General features: G+C 33.4%; 1 protein-coding gene across 2 annotated transcripts; it reads left to right on the forward strand.

Annotated features, from left to right (window-relative positions):
- The first annotated feature begins 1,180 nt into the window (after positions 1 to 1,180).
- On the forward strand, positions 1,181 to 13,683 carry LOC136223002 (protein ROS1C-like). Of its 2 annotated transcripts, none has more exons than XM_066010753.1 (19): positions 1,181 to 1,367; positions 3,046 to 3,614; positions 3,717 to 5,396; positions 5,541 to 5,631; positions 5,740 to 6,673; positions 6,756 to 6,835; positions 6,937 to 7,021; positions 7,653 to 7,744; positions 7,822 to 7,890; positions 7,992 to 8,028; positions 8,101 to 8,186; positions 9,045 to 9,602; positions 9,680 to 9,716; positions 9,806 to 9,863; positions 11,592 to 11,728; positions 11,819 to 11,884; positions 12,277 to 12,391; positions 12,479 to 12,520; positions 13,312 to 13,683. In XM_066010753.1, the coding sequence occupies exons 1-19, from the start codon at positions 1,267 to 1,269 to the stop codon at positions 13,578 to 13,580; spliced, it is 5,106 nt and encodes a 1,701-aa protein (XP_065866825.1). In that variant the 5' UTR covers positions 1,181 to 1,266; the 3' UTR covers positions 13,581 to 13,683. The 2 variants fall into 2 exon arrangements, with proteins under 2 accessions (XP_065866825.1, XP_065866826.1); XM_066010754.1 differs by having other exon boundaries at positions 3,720 to 5,396.
- Positions 13,684 to 16,580: the final 2,897 nt, after the last annotated feature.

Below are 16,580 nucleotides of genomic sequence, written 5' to 3' on the forward strand. Positions count from 1 at the left end.
AATCACTGTTACATGCAATATAACTGTTTATGATAATACCCAACAAAAAACAAACCACAAATTCCGATTATTCATCGTAAAAACAGAAAACCCTAACTTAATCAAACAAAACCCGAACAAGGAAAACATCGACCATAAGAAAGAAATCAAAATTTCCATGGATATTGTGCCCTTACCTTGGCTAACACGTAACCCCTTACAAAACCTTGAACTGTAGTTGCCCTACCCACTTCGAACAAGCGATTCCAACGTCTATCTAGCTTCGTGGCTTCAGAAAACACACACCTTCAGTAGTAGGAACTATGATCGAAGTGGTTATGGGTGAGTTCTTGGTTGGATGACACTTCGTATTCCGATTTTGGAAAGCGATCAATGCAACTGAAATATGGAAAGTCACTAAAGACGTAAAGACGCTGGTATAGAAACTTCTGGAGCTTATATAGGTCTCCTAATAAATTCGGACGAATCTACCATTTGCCACGTCACCAAGTTAAACGGCGTTTCCAGCATTTCCGTAATTCTTGTAACGGCGTAATTCACAGTCCTTTTTTCTGGTAAAACCAAACCACAGGGTTTTTTTGAACAACATGAAACCACAGGGGTTGTTTTTGGAATTTACCCAAAAAATTATCTATTTCATTGTATCTTATTCCACCAATCAAACATAAAAATAGTAAATTATATTACATTCCGCGAACCAAAGACACCTATAAATTATAGCATGTATATACACCAATTTTTAGAATGTAATTAAGAATATATTTTTTTTAAATAAGAATATGAGTTGTTAAAAAAAATAATACTCATAAAATATCAATATCCTTATTTATCATTTTACGTAAATAAATTTACACAAATCACTTATCGAATCCGCTGACAAAAAAATAATCAGTTAACAGTTAATGTAATAAGCTAACAGCTAACAGTTATTTGACAAACATTATTAGTATCTTTCGAAAGAAAATACTGACAATATACAGACACAGACTGATTTAACTTTTGTTTAACCGATAACTATGTTTTCAAAAAAACTATCAACAACCGAGTTTTTGAATTTTATCCAAACACTCCATACTCTAAGTTGACTACTTGCTGTATTAAAGGTTTCAACGGTTTAATTAGTTTAATTAAGTAATAAAAAATTAAGGTAAAGTTCTGAACATTTACAACTTTCATTTCCTTGTATAGATACGTCCAAGTGCTAAGTACCTCCGCTCCCCCTCTCCCCCCTCTCTCTCTCTACTCATTTTAAGAGAGAGAATAGCAATGGCGTTCTCTTTCAACTCAGGCTCTCAGTTACTAGCTCCTGCAACAACTTCACCGCCCCCATTGCCGTCAATCGCCGCCGCAAATACACCGGAAGTCCGGTATGTTTTCTCAATTGCTTGTTTGTTTTCCTCCTCTTTCGCATTTCTAATTTTTGTTTTTGTTTATCCCAAACACCTAAATCTTCGAAATCAAGCAGAGTTTTCCGGCATGTTTTCTCAATTGCTTGTTTGTTTTCCTCCTCTTTCGCATTTCTAATTTTTTTTGTTTATCCCAAACACCTAAATCTTCGAAATCGAGCAGAGTTTTCCGGCATGTTTTCTCAATTGCTTGTTTGTTTTCCTCCTCTTTCGCATTTCTATTTTTTTTTTGTTTATCCCAAACACCTAAATCTTCGAAATCGAGCAGAGTTTTCCGGCATGTTTAGAATTTCATGCATTGATTTTATTTAGCTTTTTGTTGTTTATTGAAAGAAAAACTGTCTCTGCAGCTGTGGGAATTTTTTCTAGTTTTTTTTTTTTTTTCTGGTTTATTGAAAGAGAAACTCTGTCTCTGCTCTGCAACTGTGGGATTTTTTTTTTCTTCTTTCCCATAGATTTAGTTGGGATTCTGTTTCATTTTTGTTTTCTGAAATTCAACACATCGATAAGATAGCATTTGATAACGACGCCGTTTTTTTAAAATTTTAAATAGCAAGCTGTAGGGCCGATTTTGGTGGAGTTCTTTTTACTAGAAAAAGAAAATACTCATTTTATTTTTAATATGACTTAATACACTTTTTTATGTATTTATTCACGAAAATAAATATTTAAAAGCCTCATATTGATGTGATTAAGTTTAATATTTTTTTTTTCAGTTTCAAAAAAAAAAAAGTTTAAATATTTTTTTTTTTCCCGATTTTTATGTTAAATGATCATATTTGAGATATATGTATTTTCTAGATTATGTTTATCTACTGTAAAAAAAGATAATTTTTGCTTTTATATATCAATTAAAATAGGTTAAATAATTCATTAGTCCCCATTTTTTTACATAATATACCCTTTATTTATTTGAAAAATATATATATTGTCAATATTAATGGTTATTTTATCTATTTTTTTTAAAGATCTTTGACCGAACATATGAGACATAAGGATTTTATAATTTGTTTTTTTTTTTTTTAGTAATTATAATTTGTTTTTTACAATATAGAGACTAGTCAATATATTAGTTAAAAATATAGAGACTAATGAATTATTTACCTATTAAAATAGTATAAGCATTTCGTTACTGTACAAAAACTATTCGATAGTCTCAAATTGATAAATCGAACTGTATTAATCATGGACAAATTTATAAATACTATTTGAGCCTTTGATTGTGCACCTTTTTTCCCATTAAGTACTTGCTTGATCTTATTTTTATACATTAAGCCTCGGATTTATTTTTTTTTTGTCGCATTAACCTATTGCTGGTCAATTAGTTTCTTGTGAATTTCATCTGTGTTTGAAATTGAAATTATATTTCTTTTTAACGTTTGAAAGAAGATTTTTATAGTTTCCTATAGCCATGGTACTAATTACAAACGAACAACATTTTATTAGCCGAGTTTTATGTTGAAAGCCGGGCTTAACATGACCAAACGTGAACCATCCGGTCCCTCGGGATGTTAGGAAGCCAAATTAGGCTTTTAGTCCCTACATATTATTATTATTTTTACTATTCTTAAAGAAATTATACTGATAGTAGTAGCTCATTTCTGATATAGTGATATTTGTTTGCTTTCTTGGTTTTCAGGGAAGTAGTAGCCGAGGCAAGTATTAAGGTTTATCAGAGGAGAAGTAAGCAGATGAAGAATGAAAATAGTTGGGTTCCAGAGACACCGGTTAAGCCTGCGTATCCTAAAAGGAGAATTTGTAAACTAGAAGCTGAATCTGAAGCTGATCACGATATAACTGTTGTGACTTCTCCCAGCAAAAAGGAGAAAAAGGATGAGAAATCTCATAATTCAAAATTTTCTTGTTTGAGGTTAGAAGTTTTACTAGGTATTGATGGATGTTCAGGAAATTCTCTTCTTGAATCGGAAAAGTTCAATCATGGAGGAAGTGACTCTTTCATTAAAGATTCAAATGAAGGTCTCGTTGACAGTGACGTGACATTGGATAATTCTTCGGAGCTCTCGAGTTATCCTTCCGCTCCTCCTCAAGGTGAATGTGCTATTGACGGGAGCTCTGATGTTTCCTTTCGGGGTTCAGACATTAGCTCTCTACATCACACCGACAACTTCTTGCCTGAAATACATAAATTATCAAACAGTTTACCTCTGACAAATGAATCAAAGGGCCCAGAATCTAGTGCAACTGACTGTAAGTGATATGTGTTTTAGATATTTTATATGATAACACTACTGCTATGAAATCAACATTTAGTTTAGTATTTAAAGCCGTATTTTTGTAATAATTTGGTAGCAGGTGATCAGGAAAAAGATTGTACTTTGGAAGTGGAAAATGAGAAGCTTCATCCTGTTGATAAGTTAGTGCCACCAACTCCATTAATAAAGCACAACAAAAGACCAAGGAGTGGCAGTGATGCAAACCCGACAGCAACCAAGAAATCAAAGATCAAGAAGAAGAGACATAGGCCGAAGGTAGCAGTTGATGGTGTACCTAGACGACCAATTTTACCTGCAAAAAAGGAGAAAGTGAGGCGTGTTAAAAAAACTCAGCCTAAGGGAAAGAAGAAGGGGAACGCTATCGGGAAGAGTTTGAAAACAGATGAAAAGATGCCGTCACCTGTTCAAGAACTTCCTTCAATCCATTCTACTCATGATAACTTGACAGTAATACCAGATTTGAATCTTGAAATGAGGTCGGGAACAATATCTGATATGGGCGAGGATACAAGTGTACTACAACAGGCAGTTGATGACAAAATAGTAATACCAGATTTGAACCTTGAAATGAGGTCGGGAACAATATCTGATATGGGTGAGGATACAGATGTACTACAGCAGGCAGTTGATGACAAAATAGTGGCAGTTTTGCAATCTAGTGTGGAAACCGGACCGGAAACTGTTGATAGAGGAGGAGAACCGGGAAGTCAATTGACTCGATACACGTTAAGGATCCGAGGTCCAAAGAAGGAGCTTTATTGCCAATGTATGGCGTGCTGTGGGCATAAGAAGCCTTCTAAATTGAACCTAGAAGACCTTATTTTCCCAAAATGGTGCAAGAGGAGGAAAAGGATGAAGAGGAAGATGAGATCAAAAGTGTCCATTATTTTAAATTTTTTCTTGTTAAAAGGTCACATGAAAAAGAAAAGATCAAAAAGGTCTAGGCCAAGGGGAAAAGTGGCTCGTCTTGCAATATGGAATCATATACCAACTATTCTTCCCAACTTTACTTACCATGGACCTGAATTTGGTGAGTATGTGCAGTTTGGTATTGTGGAAAAAACATTAATTGGGGAAACAAAAGGAATGGAACAGGAATCAGTGTCAAATCCTTCCAAGCAGTTACCTATTGGAGACAAGCAAACAGAAGTTAATTATCAAAGATATGCACCACAATTTATTTTTAGTAACACTCTGATGGAATTATTAAATCCTCTCAAGGCACAGAATCATGCGACTGCGGGTGAAATTATTTTGTCTAGAATCATAGAAACTGGTGCAGTAGTTCCCAATCAGAATTCTCTTTCCACCAAGACAGGAGCTAGAGTTCCCAGTCACAGTTCTCGGTCCCACAAAACAGGTGCTAGGGTCAGCCATCCGGGTTTTCTGTCCCCAAAAAAAGGTGCTATAGTTCCCTATTTGGGTTCTCTTTCCATTACAGAGGGAGCTATTGTGCCCCATGAGGGTTCTCCTTGCTCTGAAAATGGTGCTTTAGTTCCCCATCAAAGTTTTCTGTCCCCGAAAAAGGGTGCTATAGTTATTCATCACACTCCTGTTTCTGCCAAAAAAATTAAACCAATGATTGACATGGACCCTGTGACAATGAGACGGTGGATTCAGATCAGGAGAAAAGAAGATGGCTTAGGTGAAGAAGAGGAAGATGTCGATGCAGAAACAGAAAGGCAATGGGAAAAAGATAGAAAACTTTTCAGAGTACGCTTAGACCTGTTCACTAGAAAAATGCATTTGGCTCTAGGTAAATTCTTATGAAATACTGCTCTTATTTTTTGATACACTTAGCTTAGCAAAAAAATTAGTCTCTATCAAAGCCATTTTTAAAAAAACGTACAGTGGAATATTATTATGCATTTTTCATTTAATTAAAAATACATTGTCACAGGTAATAGAAGGTTCAAGCAGTGGAAAGGTTCAGTGGTAGATTCAGTTGTAGGAGTTTTTCTAACGCAGAATGTTTCAGATTTTCTTTCAAGGTAACGAAGTTCCTAAGCATTTCTTTTATGTTCTAATACATAATTAGACCACATCAAGATCAATTTTTGTTCTAACACAATCTTTAATTATGTGCTATTTGTTGACAGTAATGCTTATATGGCACTTGCCGCCAAGTATCCTAATGAAAGAATTAATGAAGAAGAGTTCAATTGTAGCCAAGAGTCGAATGGATGTACTAACGGGACACTAAAAGACTCACTTGGTCCCCAATATATTGTCACTACATATGATGAAGAGAGTTTGGTGGATATTGAGGACATTGGAAAACCCATATTGCCTCAAACGTCTTGCAGAAACGAAAACGTAGTAAACTCAGAGACATTGAGTGACATTGAAACCTCCTTCTCAAGGATGCATCTACCCAACTTCAATGATTTCTATCATACCTTGTTGGGTTCTTCGGGTGCATCTCATGGAAGCAGTAACTCTGAAATCACAGAAGAATCTCCAGGTGTTGAGGAGAAGGCACTACTACTGCCTCAGGATTGCCACTCACAAGCTGAAGTTGGAGCAGAAAAGAATCTGGATTCAGTAGATCTGCAGCATGCCGAGAAACTAAAAGTCGATGAAGTGGTACCTAATGTTTTATCAAATCCAGCAGATGATGCCAGCAGCGTGAACGCACTATCAGACGCGTCTGTTCTACCTCAGGATTGCCACTCACAAGCTGAAGTTGGATCAGAAAAGAATCTGGATTCCGCAGATCTGCAGCATGCCGAGAAACTGAAAGTCGATGAAGTAGTACCTGATGTTTCATCAAATCCAGCAGATAATGCCAGCAGCGCGAACCCTGATTCAAAAGAAGCAAAAACGACAACAGCAGGGAAGAAAAAAGTACAGAGCAAGAAAGAAGTAGAGAAGCCAGATTGGGATAAATTAAGAAGAAAATATTCGAGACCGAGATCTAGTGATCACACAGATACGTTAGACTGGGAGGCTGTTAGGAAGGCTAATACGAGTGACATTGCTGAAATAATTAAAGCAAGGGGTCAGCATAATATTATTGCAGATCGAATCAAGGTACGAATTATAATTTTCTATCTTATATCTTTACATCAGGTTCATCTTTCTAAATCTGAATAACAACCTGATGTTCTTACAGGCTTTCCTTAATCGTCTAGTTGAATTACATGGAAGCATTGACCTTGAATGGTTAAGATATGCACCACCTATGCTTGTGAAGTAAGTACTAACTTTATCCGATTGAAATGTACAAGATCAAGATCAGATCATCTAAGTATGATATATTTTCTAATAAGTTTTAATTTTCTTCTATTTGCTAGGAAGTATCTATTGGATGTGGAGGGACTTGGCTTGAAAAGTGTAGAATGTACACGACTTTTGGAACTTGGACATGTTGCCTTCCCTGTATGTATCCTATAACTTGTTATTTGTTGTTAAAGATAATAAAAACGGATAAAGATTCAAATTTACCCCTAACATTTTTCGGAAAGTGCATATATACTCCTAATGCAAGAAATGGTGAAATTTTGTCCTCTGAGTTAAAAAATAGACCAGCCTATAGAGACAGAGTTAAAATATTTTCCCCCCTACCGAGAACTGTTTTGTTCATAAGTAAGATTAATTTTTAATATAAATATATAAGATTCTGATTTTGCTAGTAAGTTTAATGACTTTCCAAGTGCCACTTTTGTATCATACCATTTGTCTGGGTGGGTTGCATCCGATTGGACAACAAATTTTATGCTCATATAAAAAACTTCAGTATCACTACTATGTTTAATTATCCATGGGCGGGCTGGGCTGGAGAATGAGTTTCCTTAACTTGGCACAGCCCAGCCCCGGCTCGAGTCCGAACCCGATGTCAAAATAATGTGGGTTGAGCCATGAACATGTCTCGTTAAATTGCTCCGAGTTGGAAATGTATAATGACATAATTTTACCACTTGTTACATGTATGTATATGCACGTCCCAAAAACGTTAGGAGCAAATTTTTTACACTTGTCTGTCAACTAATTATGCTTCCCTATGAACTAGGTTGATGTGAATGTTGCAAGGATAGCAGTGCGTTTGGGATGGGTACCATTGAAACCACTTCCAGGAGACCTTCAATTTCATCTCTTAGAGGAGTAAGTATCATACTTAAAGAATAACATTCATGCTTATAGTGTTTATGATAATCTCTGATATCATTTATTTCTCTTAGGTACCCAATCATGGATACTGTTCAGAAGTATTTGTGGCCGCGATTGTGCGAATTTGATAGTCTGACTTTGTAATGCTTCTTCTTTACTTCAATTATATTACATTCATGAGTTAGATTTGTTGAGAAGAATGCAGCTTTACTAATATCTATGCTTTAAAAATTGTGTTCAGATATGAATTCCACTATCATCTTATCACTTTTGGAAAGGTATGTCATTGCTTTTCATTGATTCTAATTTTGGTTCTGGTTAAAATGCTAAATTGATTCTAATTTGTGCAGATTTTTTGCAAAAAGAGAAATCCAAATTGCGGTTCCTGTCCAATGAGACCTGACTGCAAACATTTTGCTAGTGCAGTTGCTGCGAGGTTTGCCATCCAGTTTTGAAAATGCATATTAATTATAAAAAAATTCTCATCTAATTTTGGAGATGTTAAATAACATATAATTAATATATGTTGGCATGATAGATAACACTTTGACATCCATTTGAGATTCATGGAAGCACTATCCTAAACCTTTTTATGCCAATGTAGATTTTTGATTTAATTTTACTCATCCGTTCCATATGGAACATAGGGGAAAAAAAGCATTTTTAGCGTCTCATAAGATAGGCACATAACTAAAGCTTGTTAATTTACTACTGTAACCTTGATTATAATGGCTCAAATTTAATCTAGGTTAATTAAAAGTTTATTTTGATAGCATGTTTGCAATTCTAAGACATTGAAAATGAAAAACGTTGATATATTTGGCTCCATGTGAACTATTTAAATCCATACTAGTGTTCTAGTTTTTTAATCCACAGCATGTTATTATTAATGTAACTTGTGGTTAATTACATCCATGGTCCAAATAGAAAAAATGGAACGTAATTGCCACAATTCTTTAGCGAACCCATTTGCAGGAGATGCTATTTTTTTGACAGGTGATTAGGGATGCAAGGTTTTTTTTTTGGCCTAATACATCTCTAGTTACATGTCACTCATTTTGGCATCTCTAGTAGGGGTGTAAATGAATTGAGCTGAGCCTTGCTTCGGTCTGCTTATGCTCGACTCGGCAGAAAATTAATGAATTCCTTGGTTTGTCTTTCTTAATTGTTAAATACCTTGTTTATAATAGGACAACTTAAGAAAAATAAAGCAAAATAAAGTTATTTTTTCTTGTAATTGTTGTCAGTGCATATTTTGGGTAACACTAACATAAAGCACAAATTTTCAATGCAGTACAAATCTTAACCTACCAGCACCAGCACCAACAGCACCAACCAGTGAAGATATGGAGAGATCAATGGTTCCTAGCGTACAATTTACAGACTCTCATCCACTTTCAGATGATATTGAGGTTGCTCTTCCAAAAATGTCAATGACCCTTTTGGATTCTGGAGTGACATCAGAACATAGATTGGAAAAAACCTCTGATTGTGTTCCCACCATTGAAGAACCAAAATCACCAGAGTTTGTACAAAACATGGAAGTTTCTGGAGGAGGGAGCGAAGATGATTGCTATGAGAATGATGTTGATGACAAGAGATTGATTGATTGCTATGAGAATGATGTTGATGACAAGATATTGATTGACGATGATGATGAAGAAATTCCTACCATCGTACTTAGCAATGAAGAGTTCAGAAAAAATGTACAATACTATCTGGAAAAGAAATGGAATATTCAGGAACATGGTGGTAATGCATCAAGAGCTTTGGTTCCTTTGTCACTGGACGTTAATTCTACTTCTGTGCATAAACTAAAGCGTGCCAAACACTTGCGGACCGAACATGAAGTGTAAGAAAACTTTTTCTTTTTGCATATATAAAAGATAAAACTAAGTGTACATGTTGACCGGGTTTGTTCTTACGCAGCTATGAAGTTCCAGATGATCATGAAATTCTGATAGGGGTAAGTTGGTCCATTTTAAACTATATGCAACTAATTCATCAGCATTTGTCTTTGAATTAAATATCTGATTGCATTCTGTAATTTTACAGCTAGAGAGACGAGACCCTGAAGATTCAGTTCCTTATCTTCTTGCTATATGGACTGCAGGTATAGCACAGACTACAAAATACTGAGAATCAAATAGATTATTTAGACTCCACTATAAAACTGTGCACTGTTGGCACTAACGTTCATTTGCTGTTAATTCGGTTCCGTATTTGTGCCACCTAAACTCCATGGGTAACCAAATATTGCACGGCTAAATTTGTTCTCTCCCGACAACCATAGGCCTAAATTTGTACTTTAGATGGTCTAGACGTGGAACCAAATTAACGGGCTGTTGCCGTTTTCATGGAGTCGGAAATTGCTTTTAGTGCTAACATTGAGTGGTTTTATAAGTGGAGTTTAAATATGTTCTTCTCCAATTAATTATAGGACTATTTTGTACCTTATCCTTTAATTAATTCATCGTAATAATCCAATACACATCTATTCAGATTGTTTAAAGGTATAAAGTTCAAATATGCCACTATTGTTTTTGAGGAAATGTAGATTTGCCCTACGAAATAGTAAAATTTGACCCTAATAGTTCCAAGCAATACCGATTTTGCGTATAATTAACAAAAAACTTGAATAGATTAATTTTGACCCTTATTTGGTTGTTATGTCGGAATTTTCAAATATCAGAGATTAATATCGGCTTAAACTTTTAGTTCAACTAGTTCATTAATATAAAAACTATTTTTGGGCATTAACTATCTGCTTAAGCTAGTTCAACTAGTTCCTTGGCATGATATGAGAGCCTCTTAGATCAAGTGGTCGAGGTTCGAATCTTGACTGATTAAATTTTAACACATGGTAAGATGACCCAGTGTCAGATATTAATATAAAAACTATTACTGGGCTTAAATTTTTAGTAGACCTGGCAATTATCGTGTTCGAGTCGTGTTCGTGTCGTGTCATTTCGGGTTCGTGTCAAAAAGAGTAAACCCAAACCCAACCCAAAAACTTTCGTGTCAAAGTCGTGTTAACCTGTTCGGGTTAGTGTCGATTTCGTGTCGTGTTTTCGGGTTACATGTAATTTTGTTATGCATATATATTAATAATAACTCTTAAAAATATAAGAAGATATGGTACTGTTTTTAAACATTTTATATCATTTTTAGATTAGTATGTTAACAATAATTATCGAAAAGTTCGATAATACCATGTTAGAGGGTCATGTAATGTGTTTATAACAATTTAGGAAATTCAAATCAATATTTGCAATTAATAATTATAATTTTATTATCTTTATTAATAAAGTGACATAAAAAAACACTAGAGAATATAACAATAATTTTCAATATCCGTGTCATTTCGTGTCGTTTTCGGGTTCACTTATCAACACTAACCCAACCCAAAAATTAGCGTGTCAGTTTCGTGTCAACCCAAAAATGACCTATTACCTATTTAGCTCAACACTAACACTAAAAATCCGTGTCGTGTTCGTGTCGTGTAATCGGGTCGTGTGTCATTTTGCCACCTCTAATTTTTAGTTCAACTGAATATACATTTTGGCAGATATTTGTACATGTATCAGTAACACATTAAACATTCTAAACATAATTGATGTATGAAAGATCCGATGTGATAATTGAATGACGGGTCAAATAATGGCAGATCAACCTGTTTAAATTTTCTGTTAGAAAATGATAGGAGCATATTTGAATTTTATCCCATGCATAAAACATCCTTCAGAAAAATGGTACCAAAAAAAGGACGCAGACCATTTTGTTTTTTCTATTGGTTTAAGATGTTTGTCTACTAATAAAACAAAGTACTTTCTTACCTCAGGTGAAACTCCAAATTCTGTACAACAGCCTCAGAAAAAGTGCAATTCTGAAGGCACTGAACTCTGCATGGATGAGACATGTTTTGCATGTCAAAGTGTTTACGAGGAGAGAGCTGATATAGTTCGAGGAACTATTCTGGTTTGTTAAACATGTTCTTGGTAGATGTAATTACTAATACTTAACATCAAATCATGTTAATTAATTAATCATTAACTACTGCTTGAACAGATACCTTGTAGAACAGCCATGCGAGCAAGATTTCCATTGAATGGCACCTATTTTCAGGTTAATGAGGTAAGAATACTCAAACTAGTGTACAAATCCACATAGAAACTTATATTTATGCATGTGATTCAATCTTCGTTTAGCGCGGATAAAACTCTAGCATGTCACTTTTTTGTTCTCCGAAAGTATAACAATTAAACTGAATGAGTTTGATTGTTTTACTTGAGTTAGTTTGGGAGTTGATGTGGTAAGTTTATTTTAGGGGTTGATATGACAATGTTGTTAGAAAAAAGGGTTTGCACATTTTTAGCCCTATGTACGGGTGTAATTTATCCACGGCTTAATTTATCTATTTAAAAGATTAGAGACTTAATCACTAAAAGTTGAATTGATCAGGGGCTTAAATGTTTATTTTTCCAAGAAAATAAACACCTCATTTCCATGTATTATCTCTGTTGCAGGTGTTTGCAGATCATGAAACTAGCTGTATACCATTAATTATTCCCAGAAGTTCAATATGGAACCTGAGGAGACGTACTGTATTTTTCGGGACATCTCCATCAGCAATATTTACAAGTAAATCTCTAATCTTATTCCTTAAAATTGACAAAGAACATTTGAAAAATCATTTAAGTGACAAAGAAGACTCTTTTCTTTTGGCAGAGGATTGTTCGTTGCTAGACATTCAAAGAAATTTCTGGAAAGGTACGATATATATACTAAGTCCAAAGTTAGAGTAAAATATATCTATGACTCTTGAATTATAATATGGATAGATTTGAGTACATCATTTTCTTTTTAATTCATATCACCTTAAATTTTGGTCAAATATCTATCTTTAGTTCATTATTTAGTTAATTTTTGTTTTCTTTGATTTTGACTTTAATGCTAGTATAACTTAAAGTTCAAAGATTTTTATATCACAAAATGAAATTTAGGGTCCATAATATTAATAATGTCTAGTTGAGGGGTCATCAATGTATTTTACCGTCCAAAGCTTTTTTTTTTTTTTTTTGCATAAGATAATGGAAATCGGGTAACTTACACATGTTTTTATGGTCCTGGATAAGTAACACTCATGGTCCCTTAATTTTGGCTTATTTTTCCTTATGACCCCTAAACTTCAAAACATGAGACAAATAAACTTCAAAACCTGAGACAAAAATTCACTAACTTTGTTTTTTATTAATATAAAACTCACTTATGAAAGTAAATAACCTCAAAATAGAGAAGTCTAACAATTAAAGTATATTTCACATGTAACTACGTTTTTAATTTTCCAAATCACTTTCGCCTTCTTTAACTAAACAACACTTGAACAATTTTAAAACTAAAACTTTCAAGTTAAAAATTGTTAATATGATTTCTATCAGCTATATAATGAAAACTGTTATTGAAATGGTCAAAGGTTAACGCAAAGTTGAGTGTGTTTTTTATTGCGGGTCTTGAAGTTGACTGATTTTTATATCCGATTTTGACATATTTGCTCGCTGCAGGTTTCATTTGTCTGAGAGGATTTGACCGGAAAACACGTGGACCGAAACCTCTTGCACCAAGATTCCATTGTTCGCCTAGCAAGATGGAAAAAACACCAAGAAAAGTCCCGAATCCTAATAATAAGAAGAAGAAAACTGCACCAAAAGAAAAATGGACTGGAACTGAGCCTCAAGGTGTACCCAAAGAAAAAGGGACTGGAATTGAGCCTCAAGGTGTACCTAAAGGAAAAGGAACTGGAACTGACCCTCAAGGTGCACCTATCAGTTAGGGAATTTCTAGTTTATACACATTGCTGTAATTTTTAGTTAACCTCTAACTTTTTATGTACAATTCCATTTTTTTAATAACTAAATCAGTGTTTCTTGCAATTACTCAAGTGCAGTGTGTGCTTGTGTCCCGTGACAGATCCGTGATTCACCGAAATTTGCAGCAGTTTCTCGTGATTTATGGATCTTAAATTGATATTCTTTTGCATTTTTTTATATAAAAATTAAAATCTAGTACACAATTTACATGAAATTTTTAATGTTTTCCGACGATTAATGGATGTTCAAGCCTCCTGAATCCGTCCCTAGTTGCCTCTCAGGCATGGTAATGATTATCATTTGATTGAAGAATGGAGATTGTTGATAAAGTGGGCTGATGATACTGAATTTATCTGTAATTAAGTTTAAGCTTGGTTCTGATCTTTTACAGGCTCGGGTGTGATGATAAAGTTGGATTTTTATATATACATTTTAGAATTTTGAACACATAAATAAGTATTAGATGTGAAAGTAAAGTTGAAGGAACAAAAGATTAGTAATTACAAGGTGAAAGAGGATTGAGAATGAACACTTTTTTTTTCTTTGTCCTTTTTTTCTAAATTGCGTGAGAATCAAATGGGTCGGGGAGAAAATTATAGAGCAATTATATTAATATAATCTTCACTTATCAAGTGACTATGTGTTTAAATTATGAAAACTCTACTTATCAGTAATATTTCAAAATATAGTAAAATGAGTTTGTGTGTACAGGTTTCGAACTCAATGTTGGGGATAATAATCAAAACTATTTTTGAACGTTATCATTAAATTTAAGTTTTTAGGTGAAATAGTTGTTCGTATGATATAAAAGTCTTTTAGATTAAACAAAATTAGAGTTAATAATTTATTAGTCTTCCTATTTTGAAAAACATATTATAAGGTAAATATCTTTTGTCAATATTAACTTTTTGTTCCTTTTGTGTATTTTTTTTTTTTTAGATTTTTAGCCGCTATATTTTGCATAAACAAAAAGATAGAAAATAACGGAGTAATATCTTGATTTTGTATTATACTATGACTATTTTGAAAGTTAAGAAAAATCTAAAAAATAGATAAATGACCAAAATGTTAATATTGATAAAAGATAGAGACTGTAAAAATGTGGTGACTGATAAATTATTTAACTTAAAATTAAGATTCAAACAATGACAAATCTGTTTGTCAATTGAATTTAGCAAGAGGATGGTAAAATGAATTTATACACATTTCAAGTCCAGGTACTGAGATAATAATAAAATCTTACCTAATTACATCAGGTGCTAAAATGGTATTGAATTTCTCTGATAATAAGAAATTACAGAAAATCTGTAGAATAAAATGAAAATGAGTAAATCGTATTAATATTTATTCAAATTCAAATTGGGGTTTGTATTTGTTAGAGATATTAAAGATAATCTTAGTTCTTACCAAAAAAAAAAAAGATAATCTTAGTAATATCTGATAATATCTCTTAAATATCTTTGAAATATATATATAATATGTTATTATTCCTTTGGATTACTTTAATTATTATTTGTAATTATCGCTTCTGTACGTATTTATACTACACATTGATTATAATTCCTAATCAAGGAAGTTATCTTTTCACTCAAATTAATCTATATCTTAATTTTACAGTATTTTCTCAAAATAATAATAATAATAAATTTGGGGGTTGTATTATAAAAATTATCAAATTTCACTTTCTTTGAATAAAATAATTGAATCTCACCGATAAAGTCATTTCTTATCAATTTTTACAGGGATAAGGTACCAAAATAGATTTATGGTTTTTGGCAAAGTATTAAGTTAGGCTCTGAGTACAAAATAACACTAATATAGGCTTAACGTTTAAAAAAGACTTAATAGACATCCATCCCTCTAAACTTGTAACTTTTTTTCACCTAGCCCCCTCAACTTAGGGGACAACCTCTCAACCCCCTCAACTCTTCAAAAACATCACATACAACCCCTTACACCCCTATGTTCGGTCAAAATATTAACCCATGTAAAAAACGCGTTTGACTGTTGACCACACCAATGTCACGTGTCATTTTTTTATTAAAATTTTCCATTCTCGCATAAGAATTCTGATCGAAATCCATCTCTGGTAGTTGCTCGCCGAGCGCAATTGGGCTTGCTCGCCGAGAATAGATCTCAATGGAAAAATTTAATAAAAAAAATGACACGTGGCATTGGTGTGGTTAACAGTTAAGCGCGTTTTCTACACGGCAATATTTTGACCGAACATAGGGGTGTAAGGGGCTGTATGTGATGTTTTTGGAGAGTTGAGGGGGTTGAGAGGTTGTTTCCTAAGTTGAGGGGGCCAAATGGAAAAAAGTTACAAGTTTAGGGGGTTGGGAAGGGGCGGCACTAAGGGGGTTAGGGGGGTTCGAGCCCCGGCAGGCGGTCGGAAAATTGAATTTTTTTTTTATTTAGTAATGGTGTCTAGTAATATTTTGGAAAGAATTATATTGATTCTATGTAGTATTATTTTAATCTGTAAAGGTAGATGAGATGGTTAAAGATGCTTATTTCTATTTGAGAGGTCCTATATTTGACTCCCTTCAACCTTATTTTTTTTTTAAAAATATTTTTATTTATTTTTATTTTATTTTTCAATAATTATAAAAACATCTTATCATTATTAATTAATTTAAAATGGACTCTTTATTTTCATTTTGATAACACTTTTGAATTGATAAAAAAAAGATAACACTTTTGAATTCATTTTTAATATGTCTTCATCGTTAAAAAAAAGTAGACATATTTAATATTCACTTTTATTATGTTTTTACTATTAAAAAAAATAAACATGTTTAATTTTCTATTAGTTCAATGATAGTTTCTAAAAAAATGATAACATTTTTACAGTTTTAATGCGTTGGAGGCTAAAAAATTTTTGCCCAACCCTAACGGGCTGAACTTTGAAAATTTACCGTCAACCGCACAGTTGATTTCGATTTTTTTACTGATATGTTTGA

The sequence above is a fragment of the Euphorbia lathyris genome, chromosome 3 (genome assembly GCF_963576675.1).
Source record: "Euphorbia lathyris chromosome 3, ddEupLath1.1, whole genome shotgun sequence".
Classification (NCBI taxonomy): Eukaryota; Viridiplantae; Streptophyta; class Magnoliopsida; order Malpighiales; family Euphorbiaceae; genus Euphorbia; species Euphorbia lathyris.